The sequence below is a fragment of the Aureobasidium namibiae genome, assembly GCF_000721765.1.
Source record: "Aureobasidium namibiae CBS 147.97 unplaced genomic scaffold scaffold_7, whole genome shotgun sequence".
Classification (NCBI taxonomy): Eukaryota; Fungi; Ascomycota; class Dothideomycetes; order Dothideales; family Saccotheciaceae; genus Aureobasidium; species Aureobasidium namibiae.
In genome coordinates, this window is record NW_013581202.1 from 591,143 (window position 1) to 614,791 (window position 23,649).

Genomic DNA, 23,649 nt, shown 5'->3' on the forward strand with positions numbered 1-23,649 from the left:
CTCTCAGAGAAGAGCATGGACTACGGTGGATGTGTGATACGATTCAAAAGGCCGACCTGAGCAGTGAGTGGTCTGTGGCGAGAGAAATCAAATGCTTGGACGATACTAGACATGGTACTCGGCTGTGGAGCCTCGAAGATGCAGAGAGCTCATGTTGCGCATTATGAATACCATGGGCATAGGCTCGGTCAATTGGGGATCCGTAACGATGAATTCTCCTGATTGCCGGCGACCAGGAACATTGTGTCGTTCCGTCGACCTATTCCATTGCTTTGCCGTGGTTCGAAGAATAACCACGACTCCAGTATGGAGAAGCTGGATGATATCGTCGGCTTAACGTCAAGTTCTTCGTCGGGCTCGTCGTGGTGGGGTTCATCCCCGTGCCTGCCCTCGCGACTCTTCTATTGCAAAGGCCAGATACATTGCTATCGTCTTGCTCTTGGTCGCTTCTCTTATCGCTTGCATATTCGCCCTCGTCTACGAGGCCACCAGAGCCTAGAAATATTGGACGACCAAAATTCATGTACATTGGGAAAGAAAGCAACAGGACTTGGCGTTTGGTACGAACAAGACTGAGAAAGCCTGTTATCTAGGTAATCGCAATTTGGGAGGCTCAAGTAGGGAGAGGAGGCATCAGCTTACCTGTCTCTCGAAGCTATTCTCTACAATGAAACATTCGATCCACCTCGTCTCTGCGATCCAAGTAACATCACTCTGTGCAATCGTAGTATAAGTGAGACCAGTCCGTGTTGTATGGGCAAGATGAAACCAGGCGATTACTAGGAGCGGAGGTGATCGTCGACGTCCGTCGTCGGCGGTTTCCCATGGTTGCTGGAAGCCATGGTTAGGGGATGAACGAAGACGGTGTAGCCGCCAGGCCGGAAAGGTCGTATATTCATGATAATGCTTTTTTCTGTTTTTCAAGGCCATGCAGGATCTTCACGACGCCTGAAGAGCGCAACGTATTTGTTGCCATTGTTCCTCGTCACCTTCTTGCCTTCTTCAGTCTCCTGGCGCATGACAGCCACACACTCGTCCGCCTCTTGCTCGGCCTCTGATACGCGCTCGAAAGATGGGTGAGCAGCCAAGTGCTCCACCATCCAGTTGTGAAGGTCCTCGACATCGGTAATGGTGTAGATGATACCGCCTGGCCGTAGGACATGTGCGTATTCCCTGTTTGATCTTAATCAGTCTGCCATCCTTGGTGAGCTCCCGACGTTCCCAATAGACTCACGAGTTTAGCGTTGTGCTGACGATTCTAGCCTTGTGTTTGCGAGCCTTGAAATGCGGATCGGGGAAGCATAGGAAGATTTTGTTGAGTTGTGCCTTGGTGAAGAAGTTTGGCAGGAATTTCATCGTGTTGGCGCGCAAGCAGGCAACGTTTTGGAAGGCCTGGGTTTCGGTATGCTGCGAACGCAGTGCCTTGGCCTTTGTCTGAACATATTCTGTTACTGCAGAGCGGATCTCCATGCCTGTATTGCTGTCCGTCAGTTCATGTGCTCTACCAGAGTGACACGGACGGATTAGTCGTACCCAGCAATAGTGTATCTGGCATTATAGGAGCCAGTGCGAACAGCAAGCCTCCAAAACCACATCCGATATCTGCCACCTCAACCTGTTTCGATATCCTTCCCACGCTCTTTTCTTGTGCAGTTGACGCATCCGTGTTTTCCTTGTCCTCTTTCACTGCGTATGCGGGATATAACTCTGCCCAGTCAAAGGCAGCGGGTGACTCGGGATAGGTCAGGTTGTGGTCGGAGAAGGGGTTGGCGTGGGCTCTCTGGCGGAAGAACTTCTTCTGTGGCAGCTTTCCCTCTGGCACTTCGCCACGCTTCTGACGCTTTGTTGGAGGTCCGACCATTGTTGCGAGTTGTGGTATCTTTGAGATGTTCAATGCTAGTGGGAAGCTGCTTGTCGAAAAAAGAATCACCGACTGCCAGAGCTTGCGGGGTGAAGCTACACGCCAAGACTCTATATGAAATACACCATCATTCGCTGTGGATAAAGGCCTCGATTCGACAATATGTCTATCCTATGTACAAAAGAAATGTCTATGCTGACCGCCGAAGGGGTATCATGAAAATGCGGCAGCCTCAAACTCAAAGAACGCCTGACCCCATCGACTTCACTTTGGGCCCTCGAACTCGTACACTGCTCCGTTGCGGCTCAGTACGGTTCCCAAACCTCCAACTACTTCCACTTGGAAGGGCTCGAAAGGCACCCTTTCGCCATCTATGCTGATGTATCCGGTCTTTTGACTTGCCCTCAATTTGGGACTGATACGATATGCGCTGACCTTGCGGTAGTTGACAACATCCATATCGAATGTCTTGTTCTTCTCAACGCCTGTAATCATCTCGATTGCCTTGTGACGCGGAATAGTTCCATCCACGTCAACCATGTCGATGTGGTTATCGCAAGGTAAAGCAGCGGCGAAGAATGGCGTATCAGCAGACATGTATGCCATATTTCCGCAGTAGAAGTTGCCTAGTGTAGGCTTGGAAGACCTTTCCCAGTCCGACGGCACATCTTGCAGCACGGTGCCATATCGAAGGGCAGGAAGCGAGTCATCTTTATCGCCGTCCAGGTCTTGATGTGCTTCCCACTCCCTCTTGCCAGAAATATCCTGGCTCTGGTGCCTGTAGTCCCTGTATGCAGCTTTGATGTCGGCCTTGTCGCCGATGTCAACCTTGACAGCGAGCTCGGCTGGATACACAGTCTTTCCTAGGAGCCTCATCAAGATGCCGACTGTAAACCTGGCACTGCCCATCCATCTCATGTTTTCAGTGCCCAAATCACAATCCGCAATGATACCGACAGCCTGACTCAAGAAACTCCAGTACATCTTCTCTCCCTGGGTGACGGCCATGAGATCCAGTGGTGTGCGCATACCCTTTACGATCGCAAGAGCAGCAAGAGAGGGTGAGTTGGTTCCGTTGAGATTGATAGACATGGCATTGCCTGTTCCGCAGGGAAGTTGAACAACGGCAATTTTTCGCAGAGCTCTCCTCGGTTTTGGTTGCTGGGCGAGGCCATTGAAGACTTCATGAGGTAGACCGTCGCCAGAGGCACATGCTACGACGTCGTAGGCGTCCACGTCTAGTTGGCGAGCGATCTCAACAGCATGTCCGGAATGTGTCGTTTCTTGTGCATCTACAAGACACCCGGCAGCTCTGAAGAGAGGGTCGACTTCGCTGTTGTACAGCTTGTGGGCGGCTCCTTGACCACCAAAAGGATTGACCAAGACTTTGATTCTCTTGTATCTCTGAGAGTTCCCGTAGGCCATGTCGAGCAATTTGGCTAGCCATGACTTGGCAGCATTGATGGATGTTTTATCGATAAGCGTGTAGGAGATTGTGGATGGGCGACACGAGTTCTTGGAGGTTGGCAGAGCATGTTGAATAGTCAATTCCAGGCCGTCCAGTGAAGCGTCGAGGATGTTGTAGTAAGGAATGGAATGGGTCGTCTTGGATCCTGGAGTTTGTGTTAGGCAAGCAGGTCGAGCATGTAGGCGGGGTGAACGCACTGGTCGGCAGTAGTCCACAGCAATTAGCAGCGTCTCTGTGGACGAAGCGATCGTCTACGAATTGTGAGTGAGGATATTCGAGGGCAAGCAAGGCATGCGACACACCAAAGATAATGATTGCATCGGCTCCAAGGGTCAGTGAGGCATCCTCGGTGACGAAAAGGGTAGCCTCGCCCTGCAATGCCGAAGGAGTTTCGTGGAGGGACGGGTCAACGAACGGATTGTCGGCAGGCAGCGACCCTTGCGACATGGTACAGTACCTCGCGAATAAGATGAACAATAGTGGACGGCGACAGGTGGAGGAATGGAATAAAGTTGTCTCTCCTTTGCCTCGGAAGCAGGGTCTTGAGTATCCGTCCAGGCCGCGTATTCGTCACGCTTGGCTCTTTCTCCTTTGTGCCAACTTACGTACGAATACGCTATTTGTGACGAGCAGGTCCATGTGGTGCCTCTATATCAAGGCATAGTGTGAGCCAGGTACCAGATCAAGCGTCATCTTGAAGACAGAGCACCATTGTTGCCATGTAGTTCTGTCGCAAATGCCCTTTTCCAGACCCAAGTGACGTATGAGCTCGGCCGCCTCTCCGTGTTTCATGAGCTTAGCCCGTCCAAATACCAAAAGTCTCGTTGAGCTTCTGACAATTGCGCGCAACCTGCACAATTGACAATTTCGCGACATGATGAACCCACGCTCAATACCGTTGTTGGGTCTTGCTTTGGTCTTCCTCAGCGCTCTGAAGGTCTCAGCCCACGGCGGTGGTCATGAGCAAGCCCCTATCCCCGCCGACGCAGATTGGGCAACACGGCATATGGCCGGTGAGCCTTTGAACCCTCTCGGTGCGTCACCCTCGCTGACATGCAGCTAGAGGAACATCACATCAACTCATTTGATGCCGGCTCGTTCTTCAATCTTCACGACTACGACAGCAGTGGCACATGGACCCCCGACGACATTCGCAAGACCTATGGTTTGAAAGACGAAAGCACAAAAGAGCTGGCTACTGAGAAGAAGGACGAAGTTGTGCGCAAAGTCCTGGAGCTCTTCGACAAGGACAGAAGTGGCACCATCTCGTTCGCTGAGTTCCTCGTCGGTGATGCTCACGGCATCAAGCTACCCGACTTTGGCTACGGTCCCGGCCACCATGGCGACGATGAGTACGAGTACGAGATCCACCACTTTGAAAAGTTTCATGGAGACGACACGACTGAGGAAGACTTGACGCACCCCGAAGACATTGCACACTTCCGCAAGCATGACATTATGGAGCAAGAAGCAGAGCGTCAAGCAAAGCTCGACCGCATGGAGATTGTCGAAGCAAACATTCCACAAAAGTTCCGCCGTCATGGCCACTGATCATTTGGAGAGGTGGCTGCGTGAGTGACGGGAGTTGTGCATTCTGTCAGGTCTATTCTCAACTTGGCATCGGCGTCAGGAGCAGTCCTGCTGGATTGGACTGCAGTTGGACTCTCAAATGTTATAGTAGTAGTAGTTGGACAAGGAAGCACACAGACGAAGACACGACATATTGAGACCTCTGTAACAAGTGCCTGATAATTCGAGTCACCGTTGCGAAATTCAATGTCACCTTGATGGAGAGCATCATGGCCAATCTCGAGTTGAGGCTGCTTGGCGGGGCGGATGTTTTTGCCTTGTTTGATCAGCACCTGACCGACAAAGTCGTCATGTCATCTTCCTCCTTTCCACCTTCTTCACACATAAATCACTGGACACTTCGCACCCTGCTGTGAGGTATACTGTGGGATCGTAGACACCATCGCTGCCAGTCGTAGGTTTCAGTTGTCTCACGTTTTCGTGTGCGTATAGGGTAGTGAGCGCTTTCGATCCTTAGCTGGCTTCTTTCTCGACGATTCGGGAGTATCTGCTGTTCTTTGCCCATCTTTTCACAGAAGCTGCGCTCAGTGCTGCCTGCCACGTTCTTGGCTGCAGTTTCCGCTGCTGCCGCCTAGTCAGCCAGAAGTTGTGAGACTTCTCCCACGACGACAACAATTGCGCGCTTGTTTGGACTCGCTGTTGTACAGTCAGCCTTGCCACTTTCCTCCACTGGTCACAATATTCTTTCAAGAGGAGGTTGCTTTCAGTTTTCTTTTGAGTTTTACACACAATGGTGCGCGCAGGTTCACGAGCTCCCTCGGTGGGGCAGAGCTCCGTGGCCAAGATCCGCGACCGTCGCAAGAAGAACTACAAGGTCCAACTCGAATCTGTCGTGACCAGAAAGAAAAAGCTCAAACTTCACGTCTGTCTCTTTGCCGCTCATCTCGTCAAGCTCTCTTACTGAACCGTCTCAACTCAGGACATTCAAGGCTCTGCAAGGCCAAAAGAAGGCTACACCTTCCTCCCTGTTGGCTACGCCGATCTAGCCGAGCGTTGTAAAGAAAAATCAAGACAACTAGGCGTCGACGTGGCTGTTGTCTCCGTGCGTATCTTCATCTCATGCTGGACCCTGCTTACAAGCACTTCACCCTGATCTCAGCTCTTTTTCTGACCATGCACTCAGGCTGGCACGAGACGCACTGGACCCGCCGACCCCCAGAGGCTCACACATCACGTCCATCGCGTTGGTTATCATTTCCGCTCCGACATCTTTGATCAGGCCTGCAACTTCTTGGGCTACCGAGAAGTCAATGGCAAGTTGATACGCGACACTGGTTTTGACACTACCTCCCGCTTCGAGCGAACAATTGCACGTTTTGCTCCTCGCCTCGAGCTGAACGCCAACAACCGATCCACCGAGCAGAGTACCAAAGTCAAAGAATACATCCGCGAACTCTTCCCAAAGATCCCCGAAGAAGACCTCGAAGAAATTTACAAGCGCGCGTGGGAGCAGGTTCGTGCTTTGGAAACATTTTGCAATGAATACACTAATCAACTGGAATCAGGGTACTACAACTGTAGGTAATGCAGCAGATCTTTCGCTCTCCAGACAGGTACAGTTGGCCACGATAGCTCGTATCAGGCATACATACACCGACTACGATAAGCTGCTCAAGATTGTCAGCTGGAAGGAGGCTCGCCAGATTGTTGAGCCCTTTTCACTGACAAAGCTGATTGAATGGCGCGGCGAGAACGACAATGATACTGAGGGCTTTGAGGAGATCCTTCGAGAGACTATTGTCATTGATGACGATGATGAACTAGATGATGCTGATAGCGACACTGATAGCAACATCGCCTCTGGAGATGAGGGCAGTGACACCAGCTTGGAGATCCTCCAACAGACTCTGGCTCCCAAAGATCTCAACGTTGGAGTCGGCGAAAGGACACGTAACGCTGTCACTTCTGCGGGACGCGCGACTGGCAGAGCTTTGCCCGCGGCTGTCCAAACTCGCTGGCAGAATGCCCGCATGCAACAGCAGCGTGCTGATCAGGCCCCCACGCCTCACGGCCATGGTGGTCAGATCTCTGTCCCTCTCGACCAACGAGGTAATGTCCCGCGCAAGGTTGTCTCAGAAGGCGTTGAGTATGTACGGGTGAGTTTATCCGTCTTCCTTTTTATTTTTCGTTTGGATAGACCATATAACCTCAAGTCTAGATATCGTCGAGTCCGGAGCCCGAGAAGGAGCCATATCCTCAACGCAGCATGCCTGGTGCGTGGCCTAAGAGTAGCGCCATGCCTGCATCTGCATATCATCAAGCTCAGGTGACCCATGGCCATCTTGCTGCTCAGGGGCTTCCAACTTCCAGGGCACCACAGCATGTCGGCACGAGCCGTCCATCTAGTGATCTGCCTATGTGGGATCGACTCGAAAGGCGACCCGTGTATCCGACACTCGGAGCGCCAGTCGTTGATTTGACCTCCTCTCCCGCTTTAAGGGGAGGATACGGAGATAGAATCTCATACGCAGGGCCTCCAGAGTTCGGATTCCGTCCTCTTGAGCTGCCTGCACGTGCCGCTGCTTCTAGAGAAGTGCAGCATCGCAACGTGTACAGGCCAGCTGTGACTGACGATGATGTAATCTTCGCCGGAGCGCAGAGCAGATCACAAGGCCGCCAAAACCAGCCGTACAATCATGGGGGCATCCACAATCGCGCTGAGGTGGTCAGGCCAGAGGACTATCCCATTCCTTCTCGTGAAGTACCTCAGCCCGAATATCCGGTGTTGGACCCACATTATGGTGACACTCAGAGAATGGAAGTGAACGTGAGACCTCCTCCTGGCAGTACCCTGCAGACAGGATCTACACAGCGTCAACCTGTATTTGGTCAACCAGCGTATCCTCAGATGAGATCGCAAACGGTGGCAATGCAGGCGGTGCCTCGCCCAGTGCATGGCGCGCCAGCTGCAGTACAGCCAATGCCAGCTCAGGAGAGAGCACCATCTGTTGGTCAAGGACCTTCATTCGGCGCACCATCTCCACAGAGATTCTTCATGGGCAACAATTATCAGGCATATTATGTGCCTGACAGATGAGATGAGTTGCTTCGCGGACGTCTATCATTTACACCATCAAGAAGGTCACACAGAACCTTTAGCAGCAAGGGTTCTTCACGAGTCCAAGGTCGATATAGATTTCTATCATGGCTTTGTTGCACATACGAAGAGCATGACGGACAGGTATGTCGACCATCCTCTCCCGACGTTGTCCCTTGCTAACAGCTATCCAGGCACAAATCATCGTATGAGAACACAACGGACGTTGAAGAAGGTGGCAGCACGATTGCATGATGACAGAGAAGGAAGAATGTTCATGTCATGGGGAGAGACGAAGGAGGATTAATTATTGCATCGAGAGGAGAGCACAGTGCTAAATCGCTGTTCGAGAATCACGCAACAGACGGAGGACACAAGGAGGAAGGACCAAGAGATGGAGAATACAAGAGAGCGAAGAACATGGGAGGAGGAGAACAGCATCGCAGGTATCGGCATCGGCATCAGCATCGGCGTCGGGCATTAGCATTGAGCATCGTTATATGCATCCACTTCTCTGCATCAGCGTCAAAGATGTCGAGGGCGTGAATATCAGCATCGTACAAAGCAAAGCATTGATTCGAGCCATCCTTTGCCATGTCCGTTTCAGTTACCATCTTTTGTGATGACCATACAGCCCAACACGTTCCCTCAAACACAGAAGAAGAATGAAATCAGAAAAGCCATCATTCTCTATTGATCCATGCACTCAGTCAACACTGGTGAGATCCTGAAACTCAAAGTAAACTGTGCCTCGGTATGCTAAAGAGTAGAGGAAAATCGACATGGAGGGTGCAGCATATAATCTTGATGTGGAACAACAAAAATGAATGGCAGGTAGGAGAGAAGCATCTCTGATCTCATCAACGGTTGCAACACTTTCCCAGAACAGTCATGTCACTTCCCCGAAGGTTCTCTGAACAGGCCAAAATCATAAAATACACACTGTGAATTTTGAACGGCTATAAAAGATATCCATAATACGCCGTTTGTTTTTGCAATAACCCTGCCCACCTGTTTTGCAAACCCTTCTCATTCGCCATTCGCCGGGAGATAGCAAAACACCAAGAAAAAGAGATAAAACCCCCCTTCAACAAGACTATCCATCAAACAATTCGCGATCGCAGTGAAGATTTCGTGCTGTTTGCGTTTGCCGCACACTTTGGTTTGACCATATCCATCCCGTTGTTCAGCCGTGAAATTCTTGACAGACGGCAATCGACCAAGTTGAGTGGGACAAATAAGCCTGTGATAACCCATATTTGACACAGCCAGGCGTGTAAGTGACTGGAGAAGTAACGATCGGGCAAGTAAAGAATCTGGTGCACAATCATGGGTAGAATAAAGAATATTGATGGTCACAAAAGAGTAAAAAGTCGTTTCATTAAGGTGGGGGTATCCGGGGTGAAAGAAGCTGGAAAAGATCAAGACGCCTGGCGCCCGTATCGAATGCAGCGCGTGTCATGAAAACTTTTTGAGTAAAAGAAAGGCGGGTTCGTGTAAGGCGAATTAAATCGCTTAAGCCTTCTCCTCAGTGGCGGCCTCGGCAGCAGGAGCGACGTTCTCGGAGCCGTTGGGGGCAGGAGCAGCGTCCTCACCACCCTGGGACTTGAGGTAGTCGTTGTAGACACGCATGGCCTCGTCAACCTTGTTGCGAAGAGCGGCGTCGTCGGTGGTCAAGTCGAGCAGCTCAGCGTTGTCCATCTCGAGGAGCATACCGGTGATCTTGCCGGCAAGCTCGGGCTGCTGCTCGTGGATCTTGGGGTAGAGGGCCTCACCGAGCATCTGCTTCTGCTGGGCAGGGGGAGCGGCGTTGAGGGCGTTAACATCAAGGGCGGGCGAGGCGGAGGGAGCCTGGGAGCGCTGCTGAGGGAAGCCACCCATCTGGCGAGGACCACCACGGCCACCGAACTGCTGACCACGACCACCCATGTTGGGGCCCATCATGTTAGGGGGCATACCAGGCATCATGGGCATGGGGCCACCACGGCCGGCACCACGACCGCCCATCATCATCTGGTTGGCGAAGGCAGGGTTGCCGTAAGCACCGGCAGGGAAGCCCTGCATGGGAGGAACGGGATAACCCATAGGAGGCTGGCCGTTAGGACCGCCGCGACCTCCCTGCTGGGGGAAGGCACCACGCTGGCCCTGGGGCATACCCTGGATGAAGGGCATCTGGCCACGGGCGGGCATGATGGGCTGGCCGTTGGGGCCGAAGAACATCTGAGGCTGCATGAACTGAGGGGGGATACCACCAGCGGCGGCGGCCTGCTGCTGCATGCGGACCTGGTTGCGGGCCTGGATGCTGGCCTCAAGCTGGCTCTTGCGGACATCCTTGCGCTGGGCGAGGGCAACGTAGAGGGGCTTGTTGTGGACCATCTTCTGGTTGAGCTCGGTAACAGCCTTGGTGGCCTCGTCGGGGTTGCTGAAGCAGACGAAACCGAAGCCCTTGCTCTTGCCGAGGATCTTGAGCTCGCCGCCAATCTTGACCTTCTCGAGGTCCTTGGTGACAGAGTCAACACCCTCCTCTGACTCCTCCTCCTTCTTCTCGGCCTCGACGGGCTCCTCCTTCTTCTTCTCCTCCTCGGTCGACTCCTCCTTGGCCTCCTCACCCTCCTTGGTTTCGTCTTTGGCGGGCTGGGTGTCGCGCATAACCTTGGCCGAGGTGATGGAACCGAAGGACTCGAAGATCTTGCGGAGCTCCTCGTCGTCAATGTCGTCGGCAAGGTTCTTGACGTAGAGGTTGACGCCCTGGTACTTGTTGACCTTCTCCTGGCGAGCGGCCTCGTACTGGCGGCGAAGTTCCTCCTCACGCTCGTGCTTCTTCTGGGCGCGGCCAACGTAAAGCTTTTGTCCGTGGAAGTCTGACTCGTGGAGCTCGTCAACGGCCTTGGAGGCATCCTCGTGGTTGGCAAAGTTGACGAAACCGAAGCCGCGGCTCTTGCCCTCGTTGTCGTGAGCGAGCGAAGCAGAGGTGATATCTCCGTACTTCTCGAACAGAACGCGGAATTCGTCATCGGTGACGCCAGTGTCAATGTTCTTGACATAGACGTTGGTGAAGTTGGCCTTCATCTCCTCAAACTTGCTCATGCGGTCCTTCTTGGGGATGTGGTGGCCGACAAAGACCTTCTTCTCGTTCAAAAGCATGCCGTTGACGCTCTTGATAGCAGCGTTGGCAGCCTCGGCGGTCTCGTAGTGAACGAAACCGTAACCCTTGGAGTTACCGTGCTCGTCCTGAGCGACCTTGCAGGAAAGAATGTTGCCGAAAGCGGCGAAAGTGTCGTGGAGAGCCTTGTTGTCAATGGCGACATCGAGGTTCTTGATGAAGACGTTGCCCTGACCGGTCTTGCGGAGGGCGGGGTCACGCTGAGACCACATGATACGGCAAGGCTTGCCCTTGATGAGGGTGTAGTTCAGCTCCTCGAGAGCACGCTCACCATCGTCGCTGCTGTTGTAGTTGACGTAGGCGTAACCGAGCGAGCGGCGAGTGACAGCATCACGGCAGACACGGATGGAAGCGACCTGGCCGATAGAGGAGAAGAGCTCGAAGAGCATGGCCTCAGTGACCGAGGGGTCGAGCTCACCAACGTAGAGCGAAGCCGAGTTGGAGGCCTGGTTCTGGTGCTGAGGAGGGGCAGCAACATCAGCGGAGGCGTTGGCACCGTTGACATCGGCAGAGGGAGAGGCGGGCTGGGCAGCAGCGCCGGAGGGGGAAGTAGCTTGAACGTCAGACATGTTGTTCGACTTTTACGATTTTCTGCACAGTGATACGTCAGCGCTTGTTCTCCACACGGAGGCTTGTTTGTGTCAAAATCGTCGTCGCAGGGTGCGAGTGGCACAAAGAAAGAGGGGGAAAGAAGTAATGAAGGACAGGCGACGAGAAAGTCGCAAGAGCGTTGTCAAATGCGGAAGTTGCTGTTTTGCGACTGCAGTTCCGGATATGCGACTGAGGGCTCTGCGCGTCTCGCGACCTTCGCATCGGCTGGAGGTGTGTTGATGTGGGTGTAGAGACGGAGCGTGCTCTAGGGATGGTGCGCGAAGGCAGAGACAGTGTATGCGCACCTTTTTCTTGTGAAGAGGAAAAAAAGTGATCCTTTCGATAGACTCGTTCGAGATGGATGAACCTTCGCAACTAGACGCTGGGAAGGCGCGATATGGGGTTTTCTGGGATTTTCAAATTTTTTTGGTACCAGTGGACGAGTCTTTATGAAAGGAAGTGCGAGAGCACGGAGGGGTTTGAGTGGTGGATGATGGGTGCGTACGGTGAAAGAGAAGTCTTCAAAGAGCTTTTTCCAAGCGTCCGCACCTGCCAAATCGTCGTTCGCTCGGCAACATCCGGAACCTGTCATGTGAGCCGCTTCTTTATCCTAGGAGCCTTTCATCCATCGTCACTTTCACAAATTCATCTGCATGCGGATGCGGTCTTGTTTGTCTGCTTCTTTCCCCGTCTGCCTCTTTCCACTTGTATACGTTTCAACATTCACGCTTGTCTGCTCGGCCGTCATTTTGTTGGTGCATTCAATCTCCATTCCTGCTTGATCAATTGACAACTCTCGCTTGCTTTATTCACCTGATCCACACCTGCTTGCTTGAACCTATACATTTCCATTTCAGACTTCCAGGTTCTCGTCCCAACCGCCAGTATGCTCTAGCCACAACTTGACCCTGTCAATACACTCCTCGATTGAGGCTCCCAAAGCCTCTCTCCACTGTCCTTCTACCTCGTGCACTTTCCCTTGCAAATCCTCAGTCAACTCCTGCTCCTTCTGCTTCTTGAAACGACTCATCTCTACCTGCACTTGACTCACACTCTCTCCACCCGCACTACGCTCGATCTCTCGCAATCGCAACGTAGCTGCCTCTGTCGCAGTGTGCACCTCGTGAAGAAGACATAGCAGGTTCGTCTGTGCCTCGATGAATTGATATGCCGACTTCTTGGCGTGTACCAGGATGGTGTACATGTACTGCAATGGAAACTCGTGATAGGACATGTTCTCCGCCAGCTCGTTGGGAGGCACAACAATGTCAAATCCATGCAGGTTGCTGGGCACTTTATGCACAACTTCTACCAGACCCGGTGCAATGTCCCAGAATGCCGACAGCTGGATCTCAACTCCTCTCGAAATGTGTCTCTCCACAGTTCTACGCAAGTGATCAAACCGTTCATAGGTCTCTTGTGCGTATCGGAGCTGTCGTCTTTGACGCTCATGTTCGAAGTGTTGTTCGGCCTGACGCAATTGTGCTTCAGTTGCGTTCTGTTGGTAATTGGTCAGAACGGACGCAGACTCTCTTGCAAGAAGCGCGGTGTCAATGTCGAATCGTTCTTTGTGGATGTGTTCTCTGCTCTCGAACAGCCACTTCAGAAGTGTAAGCTGCTCAACAAGCTCAGGCCTCTCATCCCCTTCCGTCTGGGCAAGCAAGTTCTGATCGCATCCAGCTTCTGTATCCAAAGCCTTTATTAATTGATCGATGCAATCGTCACAAGTTCGAGAGTGTTCAGCAAGCATCCTGTAGACAGGGTCATGGACACGTTGTCGGAAGTCTTGACACTGTGTATCGGCCTGCTTGAGAACGTTCGCAGCCTCAGATTGACGGAATGTGAGCTCAGCCTGAGTGGCATCATTGTAAGATATCTTTCCAGAATTGATGGACGCTTGCGTTTGCGAACGGAAATGACGAAGTCTTTCTCCAGCTACTGTTCTCCATTGTTGGCGCCTGCTCATCTCAACAGATTCATGTGACTGCATCAGTTCACGTATGTTCGAGAGATCTGCTACGGCTCGGTGGTTCGCTCGAAGCGCGCTTAGTGCCGGATGACTGTTGTTGACAGCAGGATAGTGGCGTGGATATGGTGGTGGGAGGGTGACGAGTCTTGTGACATCCAAAGCTGATCTTCCACTTGAACGACCAATAGGTGCCTTATTGCGAGGCAAAAGCAAAGTTGCAGAAGGTGGGTTCGATGGAGTGTACAAGCCATCCTCTTCGTGCCAGCCAATCTTCTCTTGTGGATATTCATCGGGTCCATACTGGAAGGTCTGCTTGCTGGTGCCAGGTGTTGGCGTACTCTGGTTAGGCGAAGGTTGTGCGGCGATGAACAGTTCCTGAGGATGCAGACTCATATACTTAGACTCTTGTCTGGTTCTTTCAAGCCTGCGCCCTCCGTTGCCGAACGAGCCGTCTACACTCTCTTCCCACCACCGACTCGCCGATCTTCCTCTCGAGCTTTCTTCATCCGGTACAGTACTGACGGCCATACTGGGAATCGGCGAAAGACACGGCTTGAACTTGTCACCCCATAGATTAGAAGGTCTTCTGTCTACGGCGTCCTGGCCCTCGTCAGGTAGAGATTCTGTATCAGTAGCAGGTGTAAGTTCCGCAGTAGAAGCGATAGATGTATGGAAGCTGCCATCCATCTCGATCATGATATTCGCACTTTCCGGACTTACATTGCGACTCTTGGACTGAGTGGAAGGAGTCTCTGTCGTCACAAGCAATGGCCTCCACATGTTACGAGTCAACTCCATGATGTCTCCAGCCATGGCATTGAAGGCCTCTGAGTAAAGCCCTCTTCGTAGTCTCGATTCTTGGACCATAAAACTCGCGAAAAGCTGCAACCTCTCCCGATCGGTTTGGGCCGCAACCTCTTGACCAATGAATGCTTGATATCGTTCCAAACTAGATTGTGCAAACTTCCAGAGTTCACTTGACTCTGAAGCGTTCTTGTCATCTGCAGATTCAGCATGGGACTGATGGTTTAGGAGTTGTGCGTTGTCTGTATGAGTTTGTTGGTGGTCCGATCGCTCATCGGGAGCGGCGACTTGGTGGAGTGCCCCTTTGTGCGGAGCAGCGACAGACGGCGTATATGGTGGTGTCAAAATTGTCAGATTGTTGCGCCCTTGCCCCTGATGACTCGCATTTGCGGATGACGAAGGTTGAGCTGGACTGGACTGAGATGAAGACGACTCGGCAGCTGCAGTGCGTCTCCTTCGTGGCAAATTATCAGTGGTAGCAAGGGTCAGATTGGTAGGTCTTGTAACTCTCAACTTGCTGTCGTCCAAAGTTTCTTGTCTCTGTTGATCCTCCCGAACAGAATCATGACCTTCCCGCTGGGCTCGACTTCGCGACCTTCGTTCACGTATACTGTCTGTTGTAGTGTCTCTGGTTGCTGGAGGTTGGTTTTTGTTGCTACTCTCAGCAGTGTGATGTCTAGCATGCACACGCAGTCCTATAAAGCCAGGGTCGTTGTCCAGATCGGGGTTCCAGTCGGAAGGAGTGGGAGGGATCTCACCAAGAGTGTTTTCATGTTTTCTCCTCACTGGAGGCGGTGGTGGAGGTGGAAGGACACTTGATGGAGTCATAGAAGATTGTGTTTCTGGGTGTCGCCTTGTATATCGGTTAAGACTCTGGGACCTGTTTTCTGGAGGGGGTCCAGGTGGAGGCGGTGGAAGTGGCATCCCAGGCTCCCAATGTGAAAATTCTGGCGAATTTCTGCCAGTCAAGGTCTGCTGAGGAGTATGTGTCAAGATAGCACCAGTAGAAGCTGCGCGGCGGGAGGCTGGTGGTCGCGAACTGGAGCCTGTAGACTCAAGGGGCACTTGGGCATGTAAAGAGTTCAGTGTAGATATCTGATCGGAGCTATCCGAACGCTTAACCCGAGCAGCAAGACCAGATATACTGAACCTCGAACGTTGAGGATCTTTGCCTACTCCCGAGCTTGATCGATCACGAGAATATGGGGTCGGAGGCGGTGGGAAGTGTGCCGAGGGTCCACTCGGTGGAGTGGAACGATGACTTGTTAACCCGGCTGATGATGGTTCAACTGACAGTGGTGAATGAACGAGACCTGTCATGAGTACCGATCGCATCGGGCGGGCAGCATTGTTAGGCGGCGGTGTATATGGTGGTGGAGGAGAAGGCATCGATGCTACAGCGTGGTTACTAAACATGCACACGAAAGCTCGTGCTGGTCAAGACCGTGATTGTGTTTTGTACACCAACCGAGAGTCTACTCACCTTCCATCCCTGTCGTATCTCTAGTGAGTCGCTGCGTAGGAGAGAAGGCCAGATGTGACCCGCCGACAACATTTCTCTGGCCCCACTGCTGAGGGTTATACGGTCTAGATGCCATGGTCAAACTGCCGTGAGTCGGATTTCCACCTCCAGAGGGACCGAACATAGGACTAAGAGGAATGCTTAACGAAGATACATTATCTCGAGGTGACTCCTGTGATCGACTGGAAGCATGGTGTTGTAAATTCGGATGAGACTGTCCAGAAGGTGGATATGCCCCATAATGTTCGCTCATCATATATCAACTCTTTAGTGCATAGCGTCAAGGATGTGGAAATTTGAGTGTGTCGTGGAAACGCGAGAGAGGAGGGAACATCACATCATGCGACGGCCAGAGGTCCATAAGAAGTTCGTGATTCAGACAAGCCACAAGCGCTCTGGAAACCCAGTAGTGACCTGATTGATGCTTGTCTGCATGGCCTACGCGACGTATGGCAAGCCATTGTGTTGAAGATCATCCTTGATTGGCCACTTGCATACAAGTAAACGCTGGGCGCTTACAGTTGCTATTCTAATCCAAAATCCGCAGATGGTTGTGTCCCCTGCATCGGGGCTAGAAAGTGCCCAGAATGGGCGCTTAGAGAAGACTTGGAGACGCTACGTTGGGTGAATGGCCTTTTCCAGAACGACATGAAGCGCTACTGCCCTTTGAGCGACAATGTCAGGAGATGGTCTTACTCCTGGAAGTTGAAGGGACAGTCTCAGAGTGCATCGGAAGGAGAGAAGAGCGACCGAGGTGACACTGGTGGGGGTGCTGTGGTGACTCCTTGGCGTCGAGGAGCACTTCAGTCTGTGAGACACTTTCTTCATCATCTAATAGTTGTGCCCTGTCTGCCAGCAAATAATAATGTGATTGCTCTAAATAAAGTTTTGTGCACGCTACGTCGTCCTTGGGGTATCTGGAACTCATCGAAAGATATTACAAGTTATCGCTAGAACGCAGTATGATGGTATAAACCCAGAAAACAGATCAGCCACCAGGTCTCGTCGACTTGGGTAGCAGTAAAACCGAAGCATTAAAATTGGCAAGATCAAATGCGGCCACCTTCCACAACCTCTCTCCCAATCAGCTCCAATAGGCCAGCCTCACTTGTACGTCGCCTCTCAAGGACCCAGCGCTTGCCACCATTAGAGTCTTCTTCGCGGACATAAGTGATGTTGTCTGCACCACTACCAGATCGTGAGTGTGTCTGGTATGATTGACGTTCAGGAGCTGCGGCTGAGTCCTTTGGAGCAGCCTTCTTGGCTGTCACAGGCGTTCCTGGCATCTCATGCGGACCAGACGAGTTCTTCTTAGGAGTTGAAAGGTTGTCTGACATGAAGAATGCGTGTGGAGGCTGTAAAGGTGAGCCAAGTGTTTGACTGTTGGTGACGCCGTTGGGCATTGAGGCGTGGACCGGCGATGTAGGACCAGGACTCGAGGAATGATTGGACGGGTTATAGTTGGAGTTGCTGTCGCTACTTCGCTGCCAGGCCATGGGAACACCACCGCTGGCACGTGGCATGAAATAGCCATTAGGCATATTCTGCGCCGCCGTTGTAGGACTGTAAGGAGCTGGCACGCCGAAAGACGAGGACAAGGAATTGACACTGTTGCTGCTGCTACCAAAAGCGCCCTGTTTGAGTCTCCGGAGATCTGCTAGTGTCATCTCGTCTTCCTGTAGATGCTGCCAAGCAAGAGGGCTCATGCGAGCTGCTGCCATGTGAGAGGGTGGAAAACCCGGCGATGGAAGAGCAGCAGCAAGAGGGCTGAACGGTCCGATATACGAGTTACGCGTGCTGAATTCACTTCGCTCAGTGATTGGAGTCAAATTCGGCTCCTTGACACTTTTTTGCCGTACGATTTCGATTCCGGGTGCGCCGAAGTAGCCACCGTTGATGGCCTCAACTGTGTCAGGATCGCTTCCTTGACGTGCTCTGGCGTAGAAACCAAACTCCTGGCTGTAGAACCCTTCGTCGTCATTCGCAAGGGCTTCTGAATTCGCAGCAGATATCAGGTCTGAATCGTCAAAGGCGAAGTCATCGTTTGGGAACTCTGGAGATGAGAAATTGTCATCTATGGTTGTACCATCGCTGAAGCCGAAATCAAAAGCCGAGTAAGAGCCTCGAGAAGGATCAGTCGATCCAGACATGTAACTTTGACGCATCTGAGGCTGCATCTGCATCTGTAATTGCAACTGCATTTGCATCTGCATTTGCATCTGGTATGGCGATAGATGTGGCATCTGCATCTGCAAGTAGGGTGGAATCTGCATCTGCATAGGCGGAGGCATGGACATTTGCGGTTGCATATACTGTGCCTGCTGCGAGACGTCGTCCTCGCTCTGTTCGTTGTCTTCGGAATAGACAGAATCAGAATTCGCCATGCTATTTTGTCTTGTGAATTTACCATCAGCGGCGGCCCGGTGTGCAGCTTCTGCCAAAGCACTGTGGTATGCAGAGAGGTTGTGGCTATCGCGTGGACCTTGCTGGGAATCATGTCGTGGTGGTTCCTCTTGAGACTCTTGCAACTGCTCGCTCGGTTGAGAGGAAATCTCAGAGAATGGCGAACCGGCAGAGAAATGTCCAGTCCCAGGGTTCTGGATGAGGAATGGATGACCGTCGACGTCGTGGACGGCAACATTTGATGGCGAGTATATGGAGGCAGTCGTGGGTATCTGGTGAAGGTGGGCCGGCTGATTGGGTCTCTTGAGATATGAAGGATCGTCGAATTTGTCTTCATCGAAGGTCTCGTCATTGTTCTCTGCCTCTTCCTCCTCGTCTTTTTCTTCTTCGCACACATCGTCAAGCTGATCAATCATGCCATCGTCAAAATAGAAGGAGTTGGCAGAAGATGGTCTGGCTGTTTGCTGCACAGACTCAGTCAGTGGTGTCCCAACCGAGGTTGCCGGCGGCGGGTTTGAGCGCAGTGGATTCTGGATTGTTGGTTGCATTGTCTTCTGCGCAGGATCAGAGTATAAGGCGCTTGAAGGATCTACAGATAGAGAGCTTTGGCCTGCGTTTATCGTCATAGCAGAGAGGCGTTCAGGCAGACCAGTGTTGAGATGTTCGTAGAGCCCGTTCGCAGGAGCGTCTTCCATTTCATCGTGATCGTACATTGCATCCTCATCGAAAGCATCCTCATCTTCATCTTCTTCATATTCGTCGTGTTCAAAAGTCGGAGAGGCCTGAGCGACGTTCGACTGGCGAAGCTTGTGTCTTTCTTCTAGCAGCTTCTCTTCCGCTATCGAGTCATTGGCAATTTGGAAACTGAAGCGCGAAGCTGTACTAGCCATATGCCTAGGCAACATAGAGGTGGGGTTCGGCAGAAGACTGGGTGACTGTTGAGGCTCGTATTGAGATGCCGGCTCTTGCTCGTTCCTCTCAGATTCGAGCTCTGGTTGCTCGAACACAATTTCGGGAGCGGGCTCGGGCGAGACTGGAGAGTACACGCGCTCGGGTTCATGATATTGCCATCCAGGGCCACTCATAGCGCTCATTGCAGAATGTGGAGAATCAGAAGCAGGCTCAGAATTAGATTGATCATCAAAGAGCTGGCTCCGACGACCGAACGGAGGCATGTTGAGTGACTCTCCGCTCTGATGCCATGAGTTGCGGGCGATGAAGTCGTTGTTGGCCAGAGTCTCGGCGTGAACCCGGTTCTGATCAGGTTCGCTATCGATATGTTCGACGAAAACAGGTGCATGCTGGACCGACTGTCTTTTGGGATCACGCTCGACCGGGTCCTGCTGGGAACCGATCGAGCCGTTGGCAGTCGAAGGTTTCGGAGAAGCTTCTGTCAGACTTGGATCATACGACGGCGTGCGGCGAGTTCTTGGAGCGCTGAAATCGTGTACAACTTTGCCTCTAATTCGAGGGTCATAATCGTCCGGGAGGTCCATCGGTGGTATGGCCAAGTTTTTGGAAGTAGTCTTGTCCAGGGTTTCGACAGCTTGTGCGGAACGCCTCCTCATGAGTAAATTGACGGGATTGAGCAGATTGAATTTGCCTTTGGATGATTTGTTCGAGTGTAGCTCTGGTCTTTGCTTCAAGGCCTTTGAATGCTGCGGGACTCCATTGACGGTGGACTCGGCCGGAAGTGGACGGTTACCTGCACGAGGCTTGGCCTGGGCAGTAGTCGAGGAGTAGGGTACCGAGAGAGCGGCCAGAGGAGATGAGGGTGACATGTTTGTGTGCTGGAAGGTGTGCACGGCACCTATCGGGCTTGTCACAGCCCTTCCCATCTGCAAGCTGCGCGGCCGTACAGCAGGCTCGGGAGCGGGAGTGGCAGCGGCAGGGGCAGGAGCATCGCGGAGCGGTGATGGTGTCGAGAGGTTCGATGACGAAGAGGGTGCGGACTGCTGCGGACTCGGGTGGAAGGTGAAGGCGGTATCAAAACCCAGGCCGGTAGGGTGGGCATCGTCGACGGCATCAGCGATGCTTGGTATGGGCGGTAGGACGGGCGCCGAGTGGGAGACGGGCGACGACGAGATGTGAGGGTGCGTGTATGACTGCGCGCGTTCGTGGGACGGCCTGGGCGAGTGGTTTCGACCGAAATAAGAGCCCATTCTCAAGGGATGGGCGCGCCGTCGACTATGGCTTCGTGCAGTGCGAAGGGCTTCTCCTGCGCGGGACTCGGTTGGTCGAGGAGCCTTCTATCTGGTCAAAGTCGATGTTCCCTATCAGACATCATGTCTGAGTAGCAGTGACAGAAGATGGATCGCTCGGGTATCAAACATGCAAGCTTTTGCGAGACGGCGGCCCTTTGTTTCAGCACTATCCGTATCACCGCCGTGCAAATTGCCAGACGACTCTGGTAGATTGACTTTGAGATCTTCCCTTCTGCACGTCACGGTCCCAATCAACTTTACAGTGCATCAGCAGTTACTGCGACGGCACGCGCAACAGCGTTGTTGAGCTCCGCAGCGAGGATCCAAACGGTCTGTCCGTCTGCCACGAAACCTGCCATCGGAGTTGAGTGAGAGGCTCTCATTGGATCTGACCACTCGCTGTTCATTCAAGCCACACCCGAGCCGCTCCGCCTTAAGAACCGGTACGAGCTTTTTCCCAACTCCGTCAGTCGTGAGTCGATCGATGACTCGCGAACACGAGTCGCGCCTGCCCTCGGTATGCACAATCAATCAACCCATTCTCAATTGCCTGATGGATGCATACCACACGACAGTTATTCGAGATTGACACTGCAACAACAGTCTTCTGGCTCGTCCATTTGAACGGTAATTAGGTCTCGCTACCACAGACTCTGAAGCCTCATCAATCAAGATTGAGCAACTTCTTATCTTTCATTCGCGACACGAGTCAAAGCGCTGCTGCTCTTGGTCAGCAACACCAAAATCCAACCGCGTGCTTGACCACCTGCTCCCCACCCTCCCGCGCGACTCAAAATATGGCACCTTCCATCGTGCATCTGCCCAATGGGCATAATCTGTCTGTCACGCCTGTCTTTGGCGGTCTCTCCTTCAAGTCTGTCGATGCTCACACCCATCACAATATCTTCCCTCCTGGCTGGACTATCACCATTGAGAGCGAGGAAGATGATGCTCCTGTCACCCCCAGCGACGACGTGACCCCTAGACATCGTGTCCACAGTTACAAGAAGCCGACGCTTCGAGGCGACCATCTGTTCATCTCTAGCATTTCCAATCCACCCAATGAGCACACTCCTTCACATTTTCCTGCATCCTCGCCGACTCGCCAAATTGCCATGATGCTATGGGCCACTCTGTACTGGTATTTCCAACAGCCCGAACCTGACCTGAAGGTCACCAACGCTACATCCAAAGGTACTGTCGAACCAGGCAGACCCAGGGGTGATTGGCGCATCAACATTAACCGCGAAGGTGTTTTCAGAGGAAAGCAATTGATGCAGAAACTGGAACGTATGGGCTTAATCGCAACCGAGGATTCCGCTGTTGGAACGTCTTTGGACCCCGACTCTTCCGAGGGATGGTCTGCTATGTTTGTATCTCGTCGTCATTTCTGGCAGCTTGACCCTCGCATATATCTCTTTACCAGCAATCCTCAGGTCAACTCTGCCTTGGTCTCCCACACTCACATCGACTCAAGACCAGACTCTCCCGCGCTCGGTATCTCCAGCAGTAGGCCTGACTCGATCATCGACAAAGCTGGCGCAGTGACTCCTACCGGCGGAAACCATGGTCTGTGGGCGCCTCCTGGCCAATTTAAATCATCCTCGCACATGCCCACCTTCTACCCACCTGCTCCAACGCAGTACATATTTACCGACAATGTCCGTCATCCACTGCGTCCCAAGCCTCCTCGACAAGGTGAAACATTCTATACGAGATATATCCCCAGTCTTGGCGAATACCTCTCTTTTCGTGTCGCGTCCCTGTCTAAGAGTCCAGTTCAACACATTGGTCCAGTGTCAGAACCAACTCCTGGAGCTTCTGAGCTTCGTACTCCCGCAAGTGCCAGCGATTCGCACGTTCCGATCATCGGCACTATGGATCGTGAGATGAGCGATGCCGAGCTTCTCCACAAATGGATGAACGATGAGCGAGTTGCGTACTCATGGGGCGAGCAAGGTCCTCTATCACACCAGGAAGAATTTTTGAAAGCCGGATTGACCAACAAGCACACTATACCAGTAATTGGATGCTTTGACGGAAAGCCTTTTGGATATTTCGAGATTTACTGGGTCAAGGAGGATAGACTGGGCTCTTACTTAGGGTACCAGGTGTCAGACTATGATCGTGGAGTGCATCTCCTGGTCGGCGAGCAAAGGTTCAGAGGCCCGCATCGTGTCAAGGTTTGGTTGAGCGCGTTGGTTCATTACTGTTTCCTCGCCGATGCCAGGACCGAGACAGTCATGTTGGAGCCAAGGGTCGACAATACAAAGTGAGTGATGGTGAACACATGCGTCTCGAAGATCCAGGACTGACGACATGTAACACAGATTGAAGCAGTACTGCGAAGAAGTCGGCTTCTTCAAGGAGCGCGAGATCAGCTTCCCGCACAAGCAGTCAAACCTTATGAAGATTCGCCGCGAAGCCTGGGACGCTCCAGCTATTTAGAGGGTTTTCAGTTGTGTCTTTAGAGGGCCATGTCGCACTTTTTAGACGGAACCGAACAGTCGAGAATAGAAGTAACGTAGAGTTTGTAAAACAGTCGTGTTCGCGACACCAGGCGCATGAAGATCCGGAGTGGCAGAGAATGAGGCACTCTAGACGGACGTTGCAAGATACGGTTCAAGCGATAGCAAACCTAATGTGATGAAACCCCAACGCTCCGGAGTCCGCCAAGTGGGTGAGCGTTTCAAACCGCGAGTCTGCACGACATGCAGAGATCCAGACTTGCGTCACCCTAATTGATCTCGACGAGGGGGCAGACTGTGACATGCAACAACAGGTTACGATGGTCTCGCGCATGGCACCGAGTCTCGTGAACAGTCACGCCGGGATGCGGAGCGAGATGGCGCATGCTGGGCAAGGATGTATCTCATGCAAGTAGACTGCGTAGCGCCGGAAACCCCACGAGTTGTTGACGCGGCAGAGCACCAACCGTCCGTCCTCCTGCGCACTTTTTGGGTGGGCGATTGAGGGCGTGGGCGTAAGCGTAAGCGTTTTCTGCCACTTTGGACAAGGGTTACGGTAAACAATATGC

The 23,649-nt window shown here is 52.6% G+C and overlaps 8 protein-coding genes across 8 annotated transcripts; 3 read left to right on the top strand and 5 right to left on the bottom strand.

Moving 5' to 3' along the window:
- Positions 1 to 920: 920 nt before the first annotated feature.
- M436DRAFT_45404 (putative methyltransferase) lies at positions 921 to 1,861 on the bottom strand (the record flags this gene model as incomplete). Its single annotated transcript, XM_013572580.1, has 3 exons — positions 921 to 1,173; positions 1,235 to 1,472; positions 1,534 to 1,861. The coding sequence occupies 3 exons, from the start codon at positions 1,859 to 1,861 to the stop codon at positions 921 to 923; spliced, it is 819 nt and encodes a 272-aa protein (XP_013428034.1).
- A 264-nt stretch (positions 1,862 to 2,125) lies between these two features.
- Positions 2,126 to 3,776, bottom strand: M436DRAFT_81309 (sphingosine kinase; the record flags this gene model as incomplete). Its single annotated transcript, XM_013572834.1, has 3 exons — positions 2,126 to 3,474; positions 3,527 to 3,580; positions 3,632 to 3,776. 3 exons carry the CDS (start codon positions 3,774 to 3,776, stop codon positions 2,126 to 2,128), a joined length of 1,548 nt encoding a protein of 515 aa, XP_013428288.1.
- A 427-nt stretch (positions 3,777 to 4,203) lies between these two features.
- M436DRAFT_45486 (putative secretory pathway protein Ssp120) lies at positions 4,204 to 4,880 on the top strand (the record flags this gene model as incomplete). The annotated part of the gene is made up of 2 exons (XM_013572590.1): positions 4,204 to 4,342; positions 4,393 to 4,880. The coding sequence occupies 2 exons, from the start codon at positions 4,204 to 4,206 to the stop codon at positions 4,878 to 4,880; spliced, it is 627 nt and encodes a 208-aa protein (XP_013428044.1).
- A 769-nt stretch (positions 4,881 to 5,649) lies between these two features.
- M436DRAFT_81311 (uncharacterized protein) lies at positions 5,650 to 7,956 on the top strand (the record flags this gene model as incomplete). Its single annotated transcript, XM_013572835.1, has 5 exons — positions 5,650 to 5,781; positions 5,839 to 5,961; positions 6,043 to 6,372; positions 6,425 to 7,015; positions 7,078 to 7,956. The coding sequence occupies 5 exons, from the start codon at positions 5,650 to 5,652 to the stop codon at positions 7,954 to 7,956; spliced, it is 2,055 nt and encodes a 684-aa protein (XP_013428289.1).
- A 1,515-nt stretch (positions 7,957 to 9,471) lies between these two features.
- M436DRAFT_63244 (polyadenylate binding protein) lies at positions 9,472 to 11,688 on the bottom strand (the record flags this gene model as incomplete). The annotated part of the gene is made up of 1 exon (XM_013572670.1): positions 9,472 to 11,688. The coding sequence occupies one exon, from the start codon at positions 11,686 to 11,688 to the stop codon at positions 9,472 to 9,474; it is 2,217 nt and encodes a 738-aa protein (XP_013428124.1).
- Positions 11,689 to 12,563: 875 nt separating this feature from the next.
- M436DRAFT_44965 (uncharacterized protein) lies at positions 12,564 to 14,630 on the bottom strand (the record flags this gene model as incomplete). The annotated part of the gene is made up of 1 exon (XM_013572497.1): positions 12,564 to 14,630. A coding segment is annotated over one exon (2,067 nt), but the record flags the coding sequence as incomplete, so codon positions are not given.
- Positions 14,631 to 17,054: 2,424 nt separating this feature from the next.
- On the bottom strand, positions 17,055 to 20,570 carry M436DRAFT_72292 (uncharacterized protein; the record flags this gene model as incomplete). Its single annotated transcript, XM_013572752.1, has 5 exons — positions 17,055 to 18,127; positions 18,161 to 18,872; positions 18,903 to 18,962; positions 19,002 to 19,018; positions 19,058 to 20,570. The coding sequence occupies 5 exons, from the start codon at positions 20,568 to 20,570 to the stop codon at positions 17,055 to 17,057; spliced, it is 3,375 nt and encodes a 1,124-aa protein (XP_013428206.1).
- An 839-nt stretch (positions 20,571 to 21,409) lies between these two features.
- M436DRAFT_45656 (uncharacterized protein) lies at positions 21,410 to 23,060 on the top strand (the record flags this gene model as incomplete). The annotated part of the gene is made up of 2 exons (XM_013572618.1): positions 21,410 to 22,884; positions 22,943 to 23,060. 2 exons carry the CDS (start codon positions 21,410 to 21,412, stop codon positions 23,058 to 23,060), a joined length of 1,593 nt encoding a protein of 530 aa, XP_013428072.1.
- Between the last annotated feature and the right edge of the window lie 589 nt (positions 23,061 to 23,649).